At 58.0% G+C, this 16,716-nt stretch overlaps 1 protein-coding gene across 4 annotated transcripts in view; it reads right to left on the reverse strand.

Annotated features, from left to right (window-relative positions):
* GRK6 (G protein-coupled receptor kinase 6) overlaps positions 1-16,328 on the reverse strand; it is a 28,071-nt gene extending 11,743 nt beyond the window's left edge. The window contains exons 1-16 of one of the 4 annotated variants that reach the window (XM_028102824.2): positions 16,196-16,328; positions 12,384-12,479; positions 11,112-11,224; positions 10,914-10,991; positions 10,466-10,566; positions 10,038-10,130; positions 9,870-9,933; positions 9,588-9,728; positions 9,109-9,299; positions 8,264-8,301; positions 8,077-8,166; positions 6,917-7,125; positions 6,690-6,827; positions 2,698-2,835; positions 2,481-2,615; positions 697-1,830 (exon numbers count right to left, since the gene is read on the reverse strand). In XM_028102824.2, coding sequence (XP_027958625.1) covers positions 1,759-1,830; positions 2,481-2,615; positions 2,698-2,835; positions 6,690-6,827; positions 6,917-7,125; positions 8,077-8,166; positions 8,264-8,301; positions 9,109-9,299; positions 9,588-9,728; positions 9,870-9,933; positions 10,038-10,130; positions 10,466-10,566; positions 10,914-10,991; positions 11,112-11,224; positions 12,384-12,479; positions 16,196-16,247 — 1,749 coding nt within the window. In that variant the 5' untranslated portion in view covers positions 16,248-16,328 and the 3' untranslated portion in view covers positions 697-1,758. Of the gene's footprint in view, positions 1-696; positions 1,831-2,120; positions 2,289-2,480; positions 2,616-2,697; positions 2,836-6,689; positions 6,828-6,916; positions 7,126-8,076; positions 8,167-8,263; positions 8,302-9,108; positions 9,300-9,587; positions 9,729-9,869; positions 9,934-10,037; positions 10,131-10,465; positions 10,567-10,913; positions 10,992-11,111; positions 11,225-12,383; positions 12,480-15,761; positions 15,868-16,195 lie in introns of those variants that run through there. The other 3 variants (XM_028102823.2, XM_028102826.2, XM_028102825.1) reach the window with 3 other exon arrangements.
* Positions 16,329-16,716: the final 388 nt, after the last annotated feature.

Raw genomic sequence — 16,716 nt, forward strand, 5'->3', positions numbered from 1 at the left:
ATCTCCTTCTTTGCATAGGTGGAATGCTATGGAATGCTCCCCCAACCCCTCTGTCCCCAGGTGAGTAAGTCTCCTTTAAGACCTGGCTCAACTTCTCAGAGAACCCTCCCTAATGTCCTCACTGGCTGGTCCCCACCCACCCTTGCCACAGCCTAACTCCCAGCATCACCACTGTCTCACCTTTGCCCAGCCACATTGCCTGCTTCCAGGGCCAAGGGATGGCCTTAATTCACTGGCCCTGGGCTAAGCATACAACAGGTGTCCAGGTAAGACAGAGTTGGCGGATGTTTCTAACAGCAGCTTCCATCTTGCTCCCCAGGCTGCTCCAAGCCCACAACTGGTTGCCAGACCACCCTGGCCTGGGAGGGGACCCTTCCAGCTAAACCTGCCTCCCCAGTACAGGTAGAGCCAGACTCGCACCCTAGTGGGGACCCAAGGCTTCTTCCCTCAGGCCTCTTCTCATTTAGGAAGCCGAGAAACCCACTGGATGAGCCCAAAGGCCACTGAGGCCTGGCTGCCTGGAGAGGTTACTCCAAGATCAGCCACAGGGGTGGGGGTGGGGGATGTCCAGGGCATGTGGGAAGGGCAGCCCCCACCAGGCCCACCTCTGATCCCTTCCCACTTCCAGCAGAGTGAGGGAAGCGGAAAGACCCCTGGAACAACAGGAGCAAGAAAGAGGCAGGCAGGGCGGCTGGCCAGGTTTGTGCTCGACTGTATTCACTCAGAGACACGTGGCAGCTTACATTGGACAAAATGAGTAATAAAAATTGGCTTTAAATACGGAAAAACCAGGGCCCTGTAATCCCATGCTATTCTAACACTGGGACCAGGATGGCCATCACAATCTGGGAAGGACCAGAACTGGGGCCTGGGGTGCAGGCACACACACATCTCACCCTACCCCCTTCACACACACGCACACGCTCACATACACACCCCACAGGCACACACAGGGAGGGATGGATTATTGCTGGGCACATGTGTCTACTGTTAAGATGGGAGTCTGGAATGTTTGAGAGTTGGCCAGGGACAACCTCCTCCCCCCTTCCCAAGGCCTGGGCTGGGGCGTTTCTGCAAGAGGTGTCTTCAGGACAGGGCCCAGCATGAGGGACAAGGCGCCCTGGGAGCTGGAAGGCAGAGGCAGACCCATCTGGGACAACCTGGGCAGTGGACTGATGGGTCCCAGGGTCAGCCCAATCTCTGGTCACACTTTGGCACAGGCCTAGGGGATACAGAGGCCCCAGATCCAGCTTTGACAAGTGCTGAGAAGGGACAGCATTGGACCCCAGAGGTGGTGGCCTGAGCCCGAGGCAGCAGAGGCAGGCATGAGTCTCACTCGGAGGTCAGCGGTGGCGAGCACAGTGCTGGGGGCTCAGGGCCTTGCCTGGCCCAGTCTCGGCCTGTCCAAGCTGGGCCCAAGGAGCCTTGAGTTTGGCAGTGGCCCCTCTGCCAGCTCCAGGGTGGGTCTTAAGAACACTCTGGTTGATATATACATTCGTACAAATACATAAATACAGAAAGCCCCGAGCTCCACAGACAAGAGCTGAAGGGACGCACCTTTGTCCCAGGGACAGCCCAGGCCTTGCCCGAACTCAGCCAGACCAGGGGCTGAGGGGCAGAGGACACCGGGGACAGCTCCGGCTGTGTTCCCCAGGCCACAACTTGCGTGGGCAATGGGGAAGACCACTGTGCAAAACTGTAAACAGCGCTCGGAGTAGCTGCTACCGCCAACCACCGGTGGGGGCCTCAGGCTGGGGGCTAGAGGCGGGTGGGGAGCTCGAGGCGGGTGGGGAGCTCTTCCTCACTGTCGCTGCAGTTCCCACAGCAATCCTGGAGGGATGGGGAAGACACGGAGGGAGAGAGGCAGAGCGAGGGCCATTAGCCACTAGTGCCACCAGCCAGGCCGGCCCTGCCAGGAGCTGCCTGGAGCTATGCTCTGGGCTGGGGGCTCTGCACCAGGGGCCCAGACGTGTGTGGGCCTCAGTACAGAGTCTACTGGCAGCAGGCGAAGTGAGAGGGTCCAGGTGGATCTCGGGCTCTGCCAGAGCAAGGCCCTGTCCAGACCCTCTCCCCTGGAGATGGTGGAGGCAGAGCATGGGGAGACAGATGGCTAAGCAAGGCTAGCAGCTTGAAGGTGCCAGGGTGCAGGGAACGAAGTAGTTGGGGGAGGGGGGAGCGGGCACCAGACTTCTTTCGCCCACATCTCGCCTCTGCCATGGAAGGGCTGCCCGTGGCTCCCCGAGGCCGGGCAGCAAGGCCAACCCACGGGGAGCCCACACTGCTCACCTCTGGAAAGAGAAAAGAGGCCGTGAGCCCAGCCAGGGGTAGGGGACAGGTGGGAATGAGGCCAGAGACCCTGGGCACACGTGGCACAGCTGGAAGACGCCCACTCCCAGCACACGCGGGCACCAGCTCTGCCTCCCGCCCACCGTCCCCTGGAGCCAGGCGAGGGGCCAAGACGGGACCCTGCTGGGAGTTACCTGGCGGCTGAAGAGTCTCTGCAGCAGTCCCTTCTTGGGGGGTGCAGGTGGCTGACCCTTCCAGTCCAGGTCTGGGGGAACTGAGCCATCCAGCCCAAAGACATTCAGCTCTTGGAAGCACTCGGTCTCCACCATCTGCCCAAGCACAGACAGCCGTGAGAGCCGGCTCCGGGGCTGCTCCTCTGGAGCCCGGCCCACCAGCCAGGCAGCTCCTTACCTCATTCTGCCAGGGGATGGGCACACTGCCCGTGGCAAACTTCAGGTAGAAGTCCTGGTCAGTGGGCTCCAGCTCCACACCCTTAACGGTGGAAAACTGTTCGATGTCCAGAACATCCTTGCAGTAAATGGCCTGGGGCTGGTGGGGATGGAAACAGCAATCAGACAGGAGCAACACTCACAAGCAGGCACACACGCACGCCTGCCCACCTACACGCATGTAGGCAGCTCAGCCTTGAAAATCACTCCAGCCTTGGCCTGGTTGTACCCCAACCCTTGCAGCTCTCTAATTTGGAGTCAGAAACTAGGTACCCCACGCACTTCCTAAGCACAGCAGTCCCTTCTCTTTGAGGTCATTACCCCTCTGTAAACTGGGGATCACTACCCCTCATTGATCCTGACTGATGAGGCTGCAGAAAGGCCATGCCTTTCCCGGTCCATGGTAGCTGACCTGCTGCAGCCAACCAGCCCCCTCAGTGCCCTGCGGAATCAGTGACAGGCACCCCCTCCACCCGCACATGGCTGGGGGTACCACTGCACGCACGGCAGAATCTTAGCTGGTCCTTTCAGCTGAGCATCCCCATGCAGGGCCTGGAGCTGAGGTCCTCTGTCCCAGGATGTCCAATGGCCTGCTCCATCCCCTCAAGCTTCATGGGCAACCAGAGGATTAGAACGGTTCTCCCAACTCCCCACACCCCTGGGGCCCCTCCTGGGAGCCCACCTCAGTCCAGAAGGCCACTGTCTTTTTCATCTTCATTGTTTCCTATATCCTACTATTAAGGATGTCAATTAAAACAACGTCGTAATGTAAAATGGTGCAGCTGCTTTGGAAAACAATCTGGCATTTCCCCAAAAGGTTAAATGTAGTGTTACCATATTAGCCAGCAATTCCACTCCTAGGTATATATCCAAGAGAAAGGAAAACATATGTCCCCACCAAAACTTGCATGTCAATGTTCATAGTAGAATTATTCATAATAGCCCAAAGTGGAAACAACTCCAATGTCCATCAACTGATAAACAAAATGTGGTGTATTCATACAATGGAATATTATTCAGTAATAAAAAAGGAACAAAGTAGGGCACCTGGATGGCTCAGTCAGTTAAGTGTCTGCCTTTGGCTCAGCTCATGATCCCAGGGTCCTGGGATCGAGCCCCACATCAAGCTCCCTGCTCAGGGGGGTGTCTGCTTCTCCCTCTCCCTCTGCCCCTCCCCACCACACATGTGCTCTCTCTCTCAAGTAAATAAAATATTAAAAAAAAAAAGAACAAAGTACAGGCTACAGTTTGATGAGCCTTGAAAACATTCCACTAAGTGAAAGAAGCCAGTCACAAAGGACCACATATTGTATAACACTATTTGCATGAAATGTCCAGAACAGGCAAATATACAGAGACAGTAGATTAGTGATGGCCAGGGCCGCAGGGAGAGGAGAATGGGGAATGAATGCTAACGGGCATGGGGTTTTTGTTGGGTGGGTGGAAAGGGGTGATGTGAATGTTCTAAAATTGATTATGGTGATGGTTGCCCAACTCTGAAAATGCCAAAAGCTATTTAGTTACACACTTTAAATGAGTGAATTATATGGTATGTGCAATATATCTCAATAAAGCTACTAAAAATGATATCAGCATCAAACTTGCTTCTCATCTATTGCATCTAAAAAAAATTCCAGGGCACCTGGGTGGCTCAGTCATTAAGCGTCTGCCTTCGGCTCAGGTCATGATCCCAGGGTCCTGGGATCCAGCCCCACATCAGGCTCCCTGCTCAGCCAGGAGTCTGCTTCTCCCTCTCCCACTCCCCCTGCTTGTGTTCCCTCTCTCACTGTGTCTGTCTCTGTCAAAATAAATAAATAAAATCTTAAAAATAAAAAAATAAGGGGTGCCTGGGTGGCTCAGTTGGTTAAGCGACTGCCTTCAGCTCAGGTCATGATCTCAGGGTCCTGGGATCGAGCCATGCATCGGGCTCCCTGCTCCGCGGGAAGCCTGCTTCTCCCTCTGACCCTCCCCCTGCTTGTGTTCCCTCTCTTGCTGTCTCTCTCTCTCTCTCTGTCAATTAAATAAATAAATAAAATCTTTAAAAAAAAAAAAAAAGAAAAAGAAAAAAATAAGAAATAAAAATAATGGGAAAAAAAGTTAAATTTCGGGGCACTGATTTTTTATCTTTGAAGACTCGGGGGCGGTGGGATGATTTCAAAGTTAAAAGAGATGATGTGCACTGGAAGCAGGGGTAAACTTGATGGGGGGGGGGTCAGCCCCAAGGCAGGCTGCTCTCAGTTCAATCACTCACAGCAAGGCCCACACCCCAGGGTGCTGGTGAGGTCTACAAGGCACAATCCTTCCTCAGCAGCGGCTCCCTAGCTGGCCTCCCGCTTCTACTCACCCCCTCTAGCACTGCCCCTACACCTCACAGGCCTGCTCAACATTCCCCAAAGGCCCCCTGCCACACTGGGAATAAAACCCTGCGCCTCTCCCAACCTATGCTCGCTCCGGCCACACTGGTCTCCTCGCTGATCACTTGAGGTTTCTCCTTCTCCCTGGACTGTTCTCACCCCAAAATTCAGCATGGCTCTCTCTTTCACATATTTTAGGCTTCTGTTTAACCGTCAGGTTCTCAGAGACCACCCTGTCTAAAAATACTCCCACCCCCCCCAATCATTCCTTATCTCCCTCTTAGCCGGATTTATTTTTTTCACATTACCTGACATGCTTTTTCTCTTAGTGCTTTACTTCGCCATGCTCCCCACTATAACAGGAAGACAGGATTGGGTCCTGTTGACCTCTTGCTCTCCGAGGTCTGGCACTTATGGGCACTCAGATATTTGTTGAGTGAATAAACAGTCACTGTGTGGCTGACAGCCATCAGTCTGGCCTGCTGGTGAACTGTCAATGCCAGGACCCAGTCCTCTTACACATGGGAGGGGGACAAGCACATAACTTCATCTTGGCCACTCACAACCTTCCCTGTGACTTCACACACAGAAGCCTGAATTCAGAGGGAGGACAATTAACAGGCTGAAGCAGAGCCAAGAGATGAAGTCCTGGCAACATTGCGTGAAACCCTGACGTTGGCCCGACACTAGGACCTTCTGGCCAAATGAACCACTAAGCTCCATGTTGGACATGAGTTTTAGCTGGCTTCTGCCTCGAGGATGTCTCTGCCCACGGAACGCCTGACCCACCGAGATGCTCAGGAAATGGGTGAGATTCCACAAGGGGGAGCCAATCTTCAGCCCCTTACCCCTGCTGGCAATGGCATGTTGGTTTTCCTTCAGGAAACTGACCTCCCCCACTGGCAGTGGTTCGGGTGGGCAAGTGATCCAAGTGTGGCTGCTGAGGGGCCTCCGAACAATCAGTGGCAATCAGTACTAGCCTTAGGACTTTTTTTTTTCTTTTCTTTTCCTTTCAGGACTTTTTTTTTTTTTAAGATTTTATTTGTCAGAGAGAGAGAGAGAGAGAGAGAGAGCGCACAAGCAGGAGGAGTGGCAGGCAGAGGGAGAAGGAGCCTCCCTGCTTGAGCAGGGAGCCCGACGCGGGACTTGATCCCAGGATCCTGGGATCATGACCTGAGCCGAAGGCAGCTGCCTAACCAACTGAGCCACCCAGGTGCAGGACTTCTTTTGAAATGATTGGGCAAGAGGTACACTGGGTCTCCTGGGCTGGCTGAGCTGGGAGGATGTGAACCTGAAATGCTGGGTCCACCACGGCCATACCCTAGGGAGAGCAGCCAGGGAGCGAAGACTGCACACTGGCCGGTACGGCAGGGAGAGGAAGAGAGAATTCCTGCAATAGAGCCCCAGATCCAGGGATGCTGAAGGCGAGATCTATCCTGAGGCTTTCCATCTGTGTGAGCCCAGTGAATTATGTTCTGTTGGCCAAGCCCTTGGAGTTGGGTTTGCTGACACTTGCACTGAAGGTATGCTAACCGCGCCTCCAGGAGCCCCGAGCCCCCCCTGGCTCAGCCGGCCCTCAGCATAAGTGGAAAGCACTCACATCGGGCTTGAAGGGCGGCTCCAGCATGCCGGCTCCCAGCCGCTTGAAGTTCAGCTTCTTGAAGAGCGGGTGCTCCTTCACCTCACGGGCACCACCTCCACGACACCCCAGGCGCTCTGCAGGGTCCTTGCACAGGAGCTGCAGCAGGGCAGGGGCAGTCAGGATGGCCCAGAGAGGTGCCCGCTGCCCCCCGGCCTGGCCAGTCAGCCTCCTGATGGCCGCCATACCTGGGAGCAGAGCGAGCAGGCCTGCGGGGAAAAGCGCTCCGAGTACTCCTCAGGCACCTCTTTTACCAACCGCTCCACCTCCTCTCGTTTGATTTTCTTTTTCCTCTGCTGGAAGGGGGACTGGCCTGCGATCATCTCGTATAGGAGGCAGCCCAGTGCCCACCAGTCTGGGCTGAATGTGTACCGTTCGTTCTTCACCACCTCCGGAGCTGGGCAGGGTGGAACAGGAGTGAGGGCGGGCCAGGAGGCAGGAACCAAACCCTGGGCCCTGGGAAGGCCCAACACACATCAGGTATGGCATCAACTGATGCCGGCAGGCACCCCCCTCAGCCTGGCAGGGACTTCAGTGTGTGGGACAGCACATGCCCCCATCAAAGGGAGCCGATGTGGCCCTGCAGGGGACCAGGTCTGCTGACTTTTCAAGAGAAGTCAGAAATCCGTGTTTTTAATGTGAAGCTGTCTGGCCTATCAAATGTTGGCAACCCATTCCAAGTGTTTTAAAAACAATTTGATTTAAACACAAATGGAGGCCACATCAGGCCTGTGTGGTTACCAGTTTGCAATCTCTGGATTTCATATAGAAAGAAGAGACTCATCTGCTGCGTACCTACACCTGCCAGGCTGGGCACATGGGGATTTCTGCCTCTCCTACCTCTCTGTATCTTCAAGGCAACTTTGGGAGCCAGTACAACTGCTTCCCAGTTGGGCAAAGTGAGGCTGGGAGTAGCAGTATGAGGCCCAGGGACGCACCACAAACAAGAGGTGGGCCCTGTAACTGTGGCTCTGTCTGCCGTTATCACATGGTTCTCAAGGGAAATATGGGGCACATCTTGGCACTGTGGATGGACATGCCTTCTCGGAACCTGGGCAGTTCAGGGGAGGGCAGGACGGAGACCCCAAATCAGCCCCTTCTCATCCTTCTCTAGTAGCCACCTGCAAGCCCAGCCAATAGCAGGAGCTCAGTAAGTATTTGGTGAATGAATGAGTATTCTCAGGTGTGTGGGGCCCTGGCTGAGTCCCGGTCCTAATTTATAAAAGAGGGACATCAGCTTTTTCTACTCCCCAAGACACAGAAGACTCCCAGACAGAAGTGGTGGGGCCCAGCCCAGGACAGCAAGGGGACCCAGGAGGCAAGGGGGTCAGGGTGGAGGGAGACTCACCCATGTAGCCCACAGTGCCTACACGACCCTTGATGGTCTGGCCCTCTGGCACGTGCACAGCCAGCCCCAGGTCGGAGATTCGGATGTGACCTGAAAGTGGGTGGGGAAGCAGGGGGGCCCACTAAGCAGGTGGGCCAGACCCTGCCCTACTCCACGGCACCCCACCTCTGTGGCCCCCCCCACCCACCGTGGTCATCCAGTAGGATGTTCTCTGGCTTCAGGTCCCTGTGGGGAGGAGAGAAGGGCAGGGTCAGACGTTGTTCAGTTTGCAGAGGAGCCAGATGGGACGCCACCACCTCCTGGCTCACTTGTCTCCCGGGATGGAATGTGCAGCAAGGTGTGGGAGCCGTTTATTGCCAGGCTGAGAGACGGCCCTGCCCTTGCCCACAGCAGCCCTGACTTGAGGGAGCAGCCCAAGGATCTGTCCAGCCAGGACCCTTCCTGGGAGTCCCTAGGTAAGTGGAGAGCAGCTCCCCCCTGGGGAGACAGCGCCAGTAGCCTTGCTCACCACTAGTGTTGAGGGGGTCCCACCCTCCCCCCCCCGACTCTGGCGGCTGACTCTACCTTTCCTGTCAAATGGGGCTACTCATCTGTCCCTCCATGGGGCTGTTGTGAGGTTCAAATGAAATCCCTGCCAATAACAATAGGCAGAGCTGTCCGCTGCCAAGCCCCTCATGCCGGGCAGTGTGAACTTTACTGCATTATCTCATTTGGTCCCTAAAACCACCTGCAAGGCAGGAATTAAAGTCTCTGCTTCCCAGAAAAGGAAAGAGCGTAGGGAGCAGGGAGCCGACTGGCCCAGGGTCACACAGAGAGGGGTGATGACACCAGCATTCAGATGACCCAGAGGCTCTCAAGTGTACCAGGCATGGGCAAGTGTGGCAGGGCTCTCAAGTGTACCAGGCATGGGCAAGTGTGGCAGGGCTCAAACCAACTTCTGCATGCCGTGGCAGCCCTGGCACACCAATGTCCTCCGGCAGCCTCCACCCATGCCCCGCTACAGCCCCCCGCGGGGAGGCCCAGGCTCGGCACCTGTACACGATGCGCTCCCGGTGTAGGTCCTCCAGGCCGCAGCAGATCTCTGCGGCATAGAAGACAGCCCGTGCCTCAGGGAAGCCAGCCTGGCCCATGTGGTAGATGTGGAACTTGAGGTCACCTCCGTTCATCAGCGTCAGCACCAGGCACAGCGCATCCTTGGTCTCATAGGCATAAGCCAAGCTCACCTGTGGCCGAGGGGACCCAAGCCCTCAAGCAGGGGCCGGGGGCCACCCGGTGGCAAGGCTGGCACCAGCCGCCCAAAAAATCCTTCTCAGTGCCACTCCTTGGGGCCCAGCCTGCTCCCCACGCCTGGTGTCAACACCCCAAACCCGCCCTTCCCAGGCATCTCCGAGAGCGGGAAGGCGGTGCCTGGAGGGGACGGGGCAGGGCAGGAAGAGACCTAGCTGGTGAGTGGGGAGGGCAGGGCAAGTGTGTGGCCAGGGGGAAGGGAGGGGTCTCCTGTCTGTACTTACTACAAACCTACTGTTCACTTTCTCCAGGATTTGCTTCTCATTGAGTGCCATGGCCTCCCCTTTCCGCTTCTTGATCCGCTTCTTCTCCAGCTTCTTGCAAGCGTACATCTTGCCTGTTGCCCGCACCTGGCAGGCACACACCTGTAGCCAAGGTAGATGGGCAAATAGGGACCAGCTGTGCCCTTTCTGCGGCTACAGGAGTTCGAGGAGGGGGGCTAGCAGTCCAGGGCCCACGGTACCCCACCTCCCCTCTCCATCAGGGGCTCTGGCCTGGCCGCTTACCTCACCAAAGCCACCTTTTCCCAGGACTCGGTACTGCCTGAAGGTGTTTTTGGTCACTGGCTGTCTGTGGGCAAGGGATTTCAGAGCAAACACAGGCTGAGCAGGGGCCCAAGGCCATGAGAGTCCTAGCAACTTGGCCTACTGTGGCCCAGCCTTCAAGGAGCTCACCTTTCCAGCCACTTCCACTGTAGGAAACGGTTGAAGTAGATGCTGTCGAGGTAGTCGGCAAAAGGAGCCATGCTCAGGTACTCGTGGGTCAGCCTGTTGAGAGGGCCCAGCCCACGGGTCAGCCCCTGACCCACCAGGTTCTTGGCTTGTTGGGCCAGACCCCCTGTTATGTGCACGCTCAGGCTGAAAGGCGGCAGCATCGGCCAACCCTCTTGCTAACCGGACTAGGTGGGAGACGTGCACCCATGCAGAAGCTGAAGATGCTACAGAGAGGGAAGGCAATCTGCCCAAGCTCACATAGCAGGTGCAAGGCCAAGGTGAGAGGCTGAGCTCCCTCACCAGCTGCTGCGCTGTTCACAGCCTTCCGGGCCCACAGAAGCCCCCTCCTCGGGACACAATTCCAGGCCTGTGGGCAGGGAGAGGCTTACCGGGTGAGCTCCTGGAAGAGGTCTTTGCACGGCCCCTGCTCCAGCCGCTGGGAGCAATTAGTCACCAGCTGCCGGGGGACCTCAGGAATGAGGTCAGGACCCTAGGGACAGGCAATAAAGAGGTCAGTGCAGGGGGCTCCCTTGGCTAGCTGCCCCCTCCCAGGGCAGAGACAGCCGATATCTTAAGCCCATGCTAGGAGCAGCTGTAGGTTAGTGGTGCACCAGCCTGCCTAGTTGCTGAACTCAGGTCCACTGCAACCTTTGAGGCAGGGTGAAGCAGAGCTGCTGGAGGCCGCCCTGCCTGGCCCACCCTCCTGGGCTCCCTGCCCGGTCTGCCTGGTGAACCTGGAGCAGCTCCAGGGCACTCTCTGCCCAGGCTGTGGTCATTCCTCTTCCCAATCACTGAGCTCTGCCCACTGCTGTCCTCCCTCCATCACTGCTCACTCACGGTGTGGCTCAGAAAATTCTGCATTAGCCGCCGCCCACAGGCCTTCCGCTTCTCATCAGGGGTCACTTCATACTCGGCCTGCAGGGTGGGAAAGCAGAGAAGCTCGGGGTCTGGGCGGAATGGCAGGTGTGGGGAGATGGAGCACACTTGACCTGGGGGCCTCTGCCCACCCTCGGGGCTGGTCTGGGCCGCACTCACCACTCCATCCAGGAAGGCAATGCAGCGGGTCAGCTCGGGCCTCGTCGCACAAAACTCTCGGAACAACAGGCGCCCAATGGGCTGCCGCTCACACAGGCTGTGGTAGTCACGCTCTGCAAGCAGGGGTGGGAGCTACTGGGTTCCCAGACCTGGAGCCTGCTGGCGGGGCCCTCCTGTCCACACCGCCAGGCCCTGGGCCCCAACAGCAGCTTCCAGCCCTGTGGTATGGAAGCCATAAGCTCCTGCAGAACCCTCACCACAACACTGAGGGGGGCATTATCTTTTTCCTTTTTTTTTAAGACTTTATTTACTTATTTGCCAGAGAGGGAACACAGCAGGGGGAGCGGCAGGCAGAGGGAGAAGCAGACTCCCCGCTGAGCAGGGAGCCTGACGTGGGGCTCCAGGACCCTGGGATCATGACCTGAGACGAAGGCAGATGCTTAACCGAAGGAGCCACCCAGGCGCCCCGACATTACTCTTATTTCCATCATAGCCTGGGACTCGGAGGCCCAGAGAAGCAAAGTAATTAGCTCAAGGTCACACAGCCTGGAGTTTGGCTCCGGAGCTAGGCCCTCACCTCCCCCTGCTATCTCCTGGTTGACACCACCTACATACGTCACAGCGCTGGGCCTGGGTGTGGTTTGTGAGGTTCCGGCCTGGCCCAGGCTAGGCCCAAACCTGCTGCCTGCCTGGCGAAAGTGCAGGAGGAAGCTGTGGCTTCCGGCGAGCTCGAGGCTAGGCCTCCTTCCCAGGCGGTAGAAGCAGCCATGGTATACTCCTTGCCCACGTGCAGGCTGTCAGAGGGGCCTAGACAATCTTAGGGGCTGCGCAGACCTGGGGCCTCAGCCAGGATAAGCAGGAACTGGGGTCCTGGCCCTTCTGGTCCAGGTTTTGCTGCCCCCGCCACTCACCCCACTCTGGGCTGTGCTGTGCTAAGCATGGGCTTGGGGCTCCTCATGCAGTCCACAGGTGGACTGCAGCCTCCACTGTGCCCTCCGTCCCTCAAACCCTAGGCCTGACCCTCCTTTCCTCTGCTTCTCTCCGACTGCCCCAAATCTGACCCTGCCCTACTCCCCCATCCACCCACCCCAACCACCTTTGCTGTCCTGTTTACACTGTGCTCTCCACCCATCTCAAGCCCAGGAACTGAAACTGGGTTGGGTGGTGCAGACTCAATCTTCCTGCTCCCCAGAACCCCCAACCCTGCCTGCCCCAGGGTGAGGTCTCAGGGGAGGCTCCCCCAGCACCCCCAAGTCTCCACCCAGGCCTCACCGAGGCTGAGCCGCAGCTCTTCACACTGGCTGATGTGGGGGAACTGCAGCATCTGTCGCCATTTCTTGCTTTTGCCTTTGCGATTCCCACCACCACCTGTGGGAGCAAACGGGCACTGGGTCTCCAGTCCCACCGCCACCCACTTCCCTCACCACTCGGGGCACCCAGAGGTCTTCTGGGCTCAGCCCAGGCACAGCCCACTCTAGGAGGCACCTCAGGTCTTCATTCCACATGCTTCAGCACGCCCTCACTGGGCTCTGGGACACACATGGTCCCCTGGGCCCTCCTGCGGGGGGTGGGGGGAGGCTCCTGGGCTGGAAGACCCAAGAGGGGTGGTAGGGACAGGGACAGGCCACCAGGAGTGGGGGACAGGGGTGGTGTGTATGGAGGGGGGCTTCTGGGAAGCCTTAGCTGCTTCCTACCAGGTAAGAATTTCCCAGGGAAAGAAAGCAGAGGACACGACAGTGGTGGGAACTATGTAAGTCAAGATGCAGCAGGGAGAGACTTCAGGACATGTGGAACATAACTGAGACATGCCAGAGGCACAGGGCGGCCTGGGTCCCTGGGAAGGCTTCAGACCCCTATTACCTGGCCCTGCACCAGGGCTATTAGAGACTCGGGACGACGTGATGGCAAGAGGGCTGGCATTCGGGATGCACACTTCAGTACACAAGGGTTTCCATGGCCCCGATACCTGCCTCATTTTACCTAGCTGACTCCCTATCTATAGCTGCTGAGACCAGAGTAGCAGCCCAGGTGCCTACAGAGCCAGATGGGTATGGTAAATGTGGGCCAGATGGGAGACAATAGGGAGTAGTGAGGAGTGTGGTGAACTGGGCCATCCATGCTCCTTTGAACAGGGGCAGCTGCCGCTTGGTTGTTGCCAGGCAGGAATGCAGGCTTAGGGTGTTCAGCTGGGAATCTGGACGGTTATATGAAATGCTGGTTCATATTTTTTGTAAATACCCACTGCAGCCAAATGAATTAAACATGTTAGAGAGCTAGCCAGATGTGGCCCATGGGCCAGGAGGTAGAAAATGGAAGGGCACGAGTCTTAGAGCCCTACAGACAGAGGTCTGAATCTCCAATTCACACTTTAGGCCCATCCCCTGCCCTCTATGAACCTCAATATCCTCATAGGTACTTTGGATCCAAAGCCACCTCCAGAGGTGTTGTCAGGGTGACTCAGAGAGTCTGTGTCTAATACTCTGCAGGGCTGGGGCAAGAGGTGGGCTCCAACAACTCATGGCAAGCTCAGGCAGCCACTTTCACTTGCCTGGCCTCAGTTTCCCCTCGGTTTAGCCAGCCTTGTTTCCATCTGCCCTGGCTGAAGGCAGGTGGCACAGGGGAAGGGGCTGCTCCAGGGAGGGGGCACAGCTGGGTGCCTCCCTGGGTTCTGTGACCTAAACTGCCTGGAGGAGGAAATGTTGCAGGACACCCATTGGGAAATCTGCTAGCAGCCCTGCGGCGGCCTACACCCAGCGTACCCCACAGTCATTGCTCCACTGTGAATGAGCAACAGACCCCCACCCCCAAGCCGGGGCAAGGCCTCCTCAGAAGGGGAACTCCTCCCCCACCCCCACAGGTCCCTCCCCCACCCCTCCATCCGCTGGCCTCCCCCCACCAGTTACTTCCTCCTCCCCCTCCTCCCAGCCACATCAAGGCAGCAACAAGAGTCAAATGCAAATATCCTGTCCTGGAACTGCCACCAGGGTCGGTGGGGCTCCTTCCTGGCCTAGCTTGCCCCCTCCCCCGCCCCATGCCTCTGGGTACCTGGGCAAGGAAGGGAGGACTAAACAAGGGCTCCCCCGCACCCAGCACTGCCCCACTTCATCCTCACAGCAACGCTGCCACGCTAGGCACAACCTCATGAGAAAACGGAGGTCTTGAAACGAGGAATCAATTTGTCCAAGATCACAAAGCCTGGAGGTGCCAGAGGCAGCATTCAAACCCAGCTCCCTGGGACCACAACCCATGCTCCTTTCCAACCCCAAAACCGCCATGCTGGCCATCCCAGTGTTCCCAAACCATTTAGGGCCTCAGATCCCTTGGGAAGGTGGCAAAGGCCCGGCCCCAAGCTGTCAGCCAGCTAATGAAGGGATTCCAATGCAGCCAGTCTATGGGCCAGGGTTTAGGACTCTGTGACAACAGGCATTTCTTTTAGTTTTCATGTTCCATCCCCAACCATTCCACAAAAAGGGTTACTAAAGTTTAGAGAGAAGAGACTTGTCTAGAAGCATGCAGGTGGGAGGGGCAGAACCAGGTTGGGTAAGGGTTCTCCAGGGGAGGCAGCAGTCCCGGTCCGGCCATACCCTGCTTCGCCTCACCCAGGGCCTGAGGAAGCCTGTCTGGAGGTGCCACACTCTCTGGCCAGGCAAGGCAGTGCTCTCAGCAGGCCTGAGGACTGAACGGGCTACAGCCCTAGGGAGGGAGGCCTGGCCAGGCTCTCCCCACCCCTCCTCCCTAGCCGGCTAGATGACGAGGCAGAACAGAATCGGCAGATGCCCCCAGAGGCTAGGAGGAAGGCCCAGCCCTGGGACTCGATAAGGGACAGGAGATAAGGAAGGCTCTGGGCACTAAGGACCCAGCCTGCCATGCCTACTTCCAGGCAGCACCTCCCGGGGGGCAACACACACTAGGCAGGCAGGGGGTACCAGATGCTATGCCATCTGAGGGCTCCTCTGGGCTGCCTACAGACTATATTGGGGGCATCCTGTGTCCTAGGCCTGGGTCAACCACAGTCTCACTGTATGACTTGGGGGCTAGTCCCTAGGCTGAGCCTGTTTCCCACCTATAAAATGGAGTAGAAAAGTGAAACAGATGACTCAGCCTGGAAGCCCAGCAAAGAGTGGAAAATGACCATGCCATGACCTCCCTGCCCTAGAGTTCAAAAAAGAAGGGTCTTGTTCGCCGCTGGTCCCCAGCACCCTAGACAGGACAGGGCACATAATGAGTGTTCCCTGATTATGTTACTGAGGTGGACAAGGGCAGGTGAGGGCCAGACCGACCACAAGGCATTGAGGACCAGGTCTGGTCCTCTGTGTCCCCCAGAACCCTCAGAGAGCAGGTGCCTTGTAACATTTGGGATGGGAGACCCGAGGAGCTCAATACACACTCACCAGACTTGCTCCCTCTGCCAGGCCTTGTACTTACTGTCCTGCCAGCCCCACATGCTCTCTTCCTTCAAAGCACAGCTCCCACTTAATTCCTGCGCCCATTTAGCCCACTACACCGTGGGCTTCCCAAGGGCAAAAATCATGACCAATTTGCCTCTGTCCCCAGTGGCCTGAGGCACGGAGCAACATATGTGACCAGCAAGTTTCCCCAAACCAGGTGGGCTGTGGTACCGCAGTGGCTCCGCTCATTTATTCTCCAAACCTTTATCCTGCACCAACTTTGTGCGGATCCAGGCTGGGCGCCAGGGTCTGGGCCTGAGGCACGTGGGATAGGCTACCCTTTCTTGGGGCATCTTCTCACCTATCACCTGGAAGACGCCTCAGAGAGGCTCTCCAAGGACCCAGGTCCCACCCTTCCCTCTTCCTTCCTCTCTCTTTTCCTCACCGCAACCCCCCCCACCCCCCCGCGCCGCGAGGGCGGTGGCCTGACCCCCGCCCCTTCCTGGGCCCCGACACCCCGGGGCAGGTGCGGAGGACTACCGGCCGGAAGGGCTCGCCTCTGCGCGGGGTGCGGGGTGCGGGGCGCGGGGCGCGGAGCGCGCTGCCCTAGGGGATCTGGCTACTGGGGCGCCCAGCCGAGCTCGGAGGCCGCGCGCCTGTGTTTCCCGCACCCGGCCGCCTGCTTGGCCGCCTCACCTTCCCGGGCCTTGAGTAGCACCGTGTTCGCTACGATGTTCTCGAGCTCCATGGGCTGCGGCGCCGCCGGGCCCGCCGGGCCGCGCCGCCGGCCGGGATCGCTCGCGGGAGCCGGGGCCGGATGGCGATCGGCGCGGCGCGGCGCGGCGCGGCGCGGCTCGGCTCGGCTCGGCTCGCAGTGACCGCGCCGCGGCCTCCCGGGCCTCCCCGGCCGCCGCCGCCCGCCGCGCACACTCCGCCCCCTCCCGGGGGCCACCCCGGCGCCGGCCCGCCCAGCCCTGCCCTCTGTTTACTTTATGCGGCCAATAACTAGGCGGGAGCTCCCCGCGCCGTCTTCCCATTAGGCAGCCTCTTCATTAACCCCCGCCTTCCGAGCCAGGGATTCGCTCAAAGGAGCAGGGAGGCGGGACCTAATACGTCACCCCTTCCTGGTTGGTCTGAGGTGGGGTTCAGCCCCTAGGTTCGAATTGCTGGGCCTTCGTAGGATAGCGAACTGCCAATTAGGGCCGAGCCCTCTGCTG

Source organism: Eumetopias jubatus, unplaced genomic scaffold (assembly GCF_037043125.1).
Source record: "Eumetopias jubatus isolate StellerSeaLion01/CBP00866 unplaced genomic scaffold, mEumJub1_p1.0 scaffold_5, whole genome shotgun sequence".
NCBI lineage: Eukaryota > Metazoa > Chordata > Mammalia > Carnivora > Otariidae > Eumetopias > Eumetopias jubatus.